At 47.5% G+C, this 5,121-nt stretch overlaps 1 protein-coding gene across 1 annotated transcript; it reads right to left on the bottom strand.

Moving 5' to 3' along the window:
• Positions 1 to 571: 571 nt before the first annotated feature.
• Positions 572 to 4,254, bottom strand: znf703 (zinc finger protein 703). Its single transcript, XM_084054294.1, has 2 exons — positions 3,574 to 4,254; positions 572 to 2,964 (listed from the first exon to the last, which is right to left on the bottom strand). The coding sequence occupies exons 1-2, from the start codon at positions 3,838 to 3,840 to the stop codon at positions 1,456 to 1,458; spliced, it is 1,776 nt and encodes a 591-aa protein (XP_083910420.1). The 5' UTR covers positions 3,841 to 4,254; the 3' UTR covers positions 572 to 1,455.
• Positions 4,255 to 5,121: the final 867 nt, after the last annotated feature.

The raw sequence follows: 5,121 nt of genomic DNA, 5'->3' as shown, positions 1-5,121 counted from the left end.
TCCCATTGTCAGCACTGGCCTTTGTATCATGGGCCAATCCGTCAAGACGATGAGGAAAAGGAGAGGGGAGAGCCCTTGGTTCACACCTCCTTCCCCCTAGGTCATTATTGAAGTACCAGTGACCCCAAGCTGGGCTGCTGCACACAGCTATCTATCTGCTCTGCTGAGGAGGCTGTTTCTAGGGCTTTGCAAGCAAACAAGCATCAGCATTTAAGAATCTCACCCACAACAAGAGCAGCAGTGTGTGTGATGAGGAGTGGGTTGGGGGGGGTGAAGGAGAAAGAATGGAAAGATTGAAGGACATCCACAGGGACTCACTAACAGGAGCTAATGTGACCTGGTCTGCCCTCCCTGGGACAGCCCCTGTCAACTGATATGAGCCATGAAATATTACACATAGCCCACAAATAGCATAGCTATCAGAGACAGAGTGATTGATAGACCCGGAGTACTGCAGTGTAGCTGTCTGCTAAGATTAACTTCATGCTCTGAAGCTTGTTCGCTGACAAAGGTATTTCATGGCAGCAGCTATATTTAAAGCACTCAATGAGACAAAACATACCCAATAAAATGCAATCAAGTATCATTTATTTATCAAAATAAGACTTTTTCCCCTGTTGGTTTGATAGCACAGCCACCGTTATTTTCATTGCTTAATTATTTTTTGTTCTTTCCTTTAGCTTTGTTTAATTTCTGACAGCGACCCTGACTTGTAAACCCAAGTAAGGCATGAAAAAATATGACATCTTTGCAAATGTACAGACACAAAATCAATGGCAAATTATTGAAGCTTCTTTTGGACATGCTATACTCCAGAGTGTGAATTAAGCAGAAGGAGAAAAAAAACAGCAGTGAAGAAACGAGACAAAAAGAAAGAGGTCCCTAGAATAAAACCTCACAGTCCATCTTCATCATGGTGCAAAAATTTTATTTTCAGATTTTACGATAGGCATATGATACTATACTTAAACCATTCTTTTTTTCAGTTAGAATACTTATGAACAATTAATTGAACAGCAAAAAATGTCCCCCCAAAAGTTTGAATACCAAGCGCTCATGTGAAAAATAAATACAGATTTGTTTTTCAGTTCATTCCTGGAAGATAGACAGACAAGAGAAAAGAAAAACATAACAATAAAAAAAACAAGACGGCCATTTTAATCCCCCAGTCTCATCCTATTCAAGCTCCATTTTCCCAGCATCTTTAAGCACTGTAGTCTCTGGGGCTCGGTACTGCAGCCCATCCATCACTGTTGGTTCACTGCCTTTGGAACGCCAGTCACAATCCTGAGGGTAACAGGTGGTATTGTTGGCAGGCAGGCAGACGGGCAGGCAGGCGGGCAGGGTGCCCTGCACTAGAGATGACCCCCAGTGTGAAGGTATCCATCTCCTGTCTGAAGTGTCCAAGCTGGTGCCTGCTGTCTTGCGGGCATTTCAGCTGCTAATCCCAGACTATCACTGGTATCCCATGGCTGAGGCAGAGCCAAGTCTCTGACTGTAGAGGGCGTAGGGGGAGTAGTAGGCTGCCGAGGAGGTGGGAATGGAGGACATCGTTAGACCAGGGGCTCCTGGCAGGTGTGCTGCCTTGCTGTATGGATGGTAGCGGGCGAGGCCCAGTCCGGGTGACCCTCGAAGGGAGAAGGAGCTGGCCATGGCCCCAGGGCTGTTGGGGGGAGGCAGGTGGAGGTGGCAGGAGGCAGCTGACGAGGGGTAGGCGGACAGGAGCTTACTGTCCACCATCCCAGGCAGGGCCGTGTGGGTCCTCAGATGAGCCAGTAGCTCCTCTGATGTGGAGAAACGCTTGTCACAGGGACCGGCGACAGACACCCAGTTGCAGGCATGGGGCTGCTCATTCTGGAGCATGAAGCCATAGGTGTACAGCGGATGGGACAGGGAGTGTGTAGCACTGGAGGACAGAGCGCTGGGGTGGAGAGAATGGAGGGGGTGGGAGGGGTAGACCAGCCCGTAACCAGACTTGAGGCCGGAGGTGGGGTCGTGGACACAGGTGGAGCAGTTGCTACCGCCCAGGTGGGGGGCATTGGGGTAGGTCAGACAGTAAGGGTCCCGGCATAGGCCCTGCATAAGGCCCGGGGGAGAGGCTCCTGTAAGCGGGCTGGAGCTGGGGTGCTTCCCTGGAAGTCCTAACCCAAGGCCTGATTTGGTCGGATCCAGACCTGGGACAAACTGTGACGGGTAGCCTGCGTAAGCCCCCACAATGGAACCATGGTAGCCCATTGAGGCGGGGGGCAGGGGGAAGACGGAGTGTCCCGGTTTGAATGGAGAGACGGGGGCGATGTGCCCAGAGCTCAGACCGGGCTGAGAGGCCTGCGGGTCAGCCTTGCTCTCTGGCCGAGGGCTGGCTGCGGAGCTGGCATTGCTAGAGTTGGCGCTGGCCCGCACGTGACTGGAGTTGGCAAGCTGAGCCCCGTCAAGGCCAGGCTTACTGGGATCTGAGTCCTTTTTCCCCGTAACACTGCTGGTACTGTCCGAGCCAGATTGCTCCGAGCTCCCAGGCTTGTTGTCTGTGTGTGAGGCCTGTGAGAGTGCTGGGGACTGTGTGGGAGGGGAATGACTTTGTCTGTGACTCTGGCTCTGCGTGTGCAGTGGTGGAGAGCTGGAGCTAGGAGACTGGGCACGATTATTAAACGATGAACAAGAAACACTACTTCCTCCATTGGTGCTTCCATTAGGCACCCTAAAGCCAGCTTTATCTGACCCCCCCTTGCTCCCTAGAACATCCTTGCGACAGTCTCCTGCTGATTTGGAGTAAGGCTTGAAGCTGGACTTGTCGTCGTGGGACTGGTGCTGCTGTTCACCAGACTTAGAGGATCGGCTTGAGGAGTCCTTGTCTCCCAGACTGCCTGAGGAGAGAGAGGCCAGCTTGGAAGAGGAGGGAGGGTCTGGTTTGCCAATCTGAGAGCATGTCTGAGCCAACAGGGCCAAGGGACTCTTCTTAGCATCCAGCTGAGTGAGAAGAACACAGAGGAAAATGTTGAACTGGTTGATGTATGAACTTTTAACCACACAGGTCAACTAGTCTAATTAATCTATCACTTATAACAGCTAACTTTACTTATATTTAGTATATGCCTAATATAGCCTGACAATATAAAATACTGGATTTACTCATATAAAAATAATATACCAGGTTACTTTAACTGTAAATCAAGAACAGATGCTAATATTACATATTGACATCTAAAACATACATCAGGCGTCCTCAGTAATGGGGAAGCTTCCTTAGTTGTATTTTAAGTCTTATACACATTTTACATAATGTAAAAGGTATACCATGCGAAAAAATGAAAAATATAAATATGCACAAAATCACACAATTACTTAATCACGTTTGACCAAGTAGGGTTAATTGTTTTCCACTTTTACAATTATAAATGGCTATAAATAAAATTAATAGGCTATTACTGCTGTGCGCAAAACGACACAGGCTAGTTTACCAGGTTTAACAACATATATAGCCTGCATATACATGTATCTTGACATAATTATCAACAAAAACAAGGACAAAATATTACGGCCGGGTTAAACTGAAGAAAAAAGACGCCCTTCACTTACCTCTATACTAACTGGCGCAGATGTGAGCGGTTGGAGATACTCCGGGTGCAGCAAGTGAGCGCTGTGCGCCGTCAACATCTTTAGAATCCGTATGGGAAGCCTCTTGGCTTGGCGTAAAGGATCCGAGGGAGAGTATATGGACGCGAATGATCTTTGGACCGTTCCTCTCTGGTGTAGATATAGATTACCACAGGCGTCTGGAGCGGGGGACTCGGGGGATTGACTGCGTAACGGCGGTTCAGCAGTACCACCGGGGGAATCTTTCATCTGGATCCGAGCGGGCGACTGCGGGAACGAGTGGGGAGGACAGCGGGTTGGAACTCATTCATCAGCACAAACAATCCATCTTATTTCAACATCAGCAAAGGCGATCACCCGGGCTTTGCGAGTAATCCAAAGCGAGAGCGCGGTATCGAAAAACAACTTCACTCTAGAGGAAGAATTTTCCCAGATGTCATCCCTCCTTGAGCCGATCCTGGGTTCTTCAACATCACCTACTTTCCTTCATACTATTATTCCCCGATCCAGTGTCAGAAAATAGGAATATTTAATAAAACCACGTGTAGTTAGTTAGAGAAGAATATGGTGTTAATAAAGTGAAAGGAATATCTCCGTAGAAGATGCGGCCAAAACAGTCCAGGGGTGTGTGCGTATCTCTCCCTCCAGTCTTGTGCTACAGCATCACACTCTATCCACATACTGAAGACGTGAGGGGGAGGCATTTCAAAGCAACGAGCCGCCGTCCAATCACAAGTGTACGCATTCATATTAAGGGGACGGATCTGGGACTAGGGGGGGGGCGCGGCTTTCCCCCTGGCCCCACCCCCATGAACTGGTTATGATGGATGTGCGACTATCAGGGTTGCCATATCGGCTTATTATAAGCGACTTTGGGCTTCTTTTTCTGTAAAGTTGCTTGTAAATATTGGTGTTTGCGGTTTTTTGGGCCTTGTTTCTAAAGTGTAGTTGCTTATTTGGCCTTGTTTCCTAAATGTTGCTTAAACCAGTGGATCTCAAAGATGTTCATGGCAAGGACCCGGGACCCCCCACCCCATACAAGATTTGTGTTGCTAAAATGTTTCAAAAACGACGCGTTGTGAGCTTGTTGATCGGCTATTTTCAAATAGCCGTAGCCTAGTCACTTCTTTTGGACTTTTCATAGACCTGGTTGCTTGTTTCTTTCGCGAAACCTGGCAACACTGATGACTATGGGAAACGGCACAATAGTATGTGGTAGGTAGATTTTTCCATCTAATCTGTATTTTCAAACAGAAAGTTCATTTCTGTGTTTAATTACTCATTTGCAAACCAGCAAAATACTTTTTAGGTCAATGGATATGATCTAATGGCTTCAGTACAATGTGGAAGTTTGCTCTAGTTGACAATGGCTTCATTTGATTCCAAAATAATATTCTGATGTCTGTGTATGGGCACAATTCTGGTATGTTAATGATTTTATTGCATTTAGCGCAGACTGAACTGCTAATTGGGGCATTTAGGTAATCTCATTGCATGTTGAATCAGTTGTATTATTCAAGAATTAGGCCT

The sequence above is a fragment of the Gymnoscopelus microlampas genome (genome assembly GCF_963454915.1).
Source record: "Gymnoscopelus microlampas genome assembly, chromosome: 4".
Taxonomy (NCBI): Eukaryota; Metazoa; Chordata; class Actinopteri; order Myctophiformes; family Myctophidae; genus Gymnoscopelus; species Gymnoscopelus microlampas.
The sequence above is the reverse complement of the archived record's forward strand: the minus strand, read 5'-3'. Positions and strand labels throughout refer to the sequence as shown.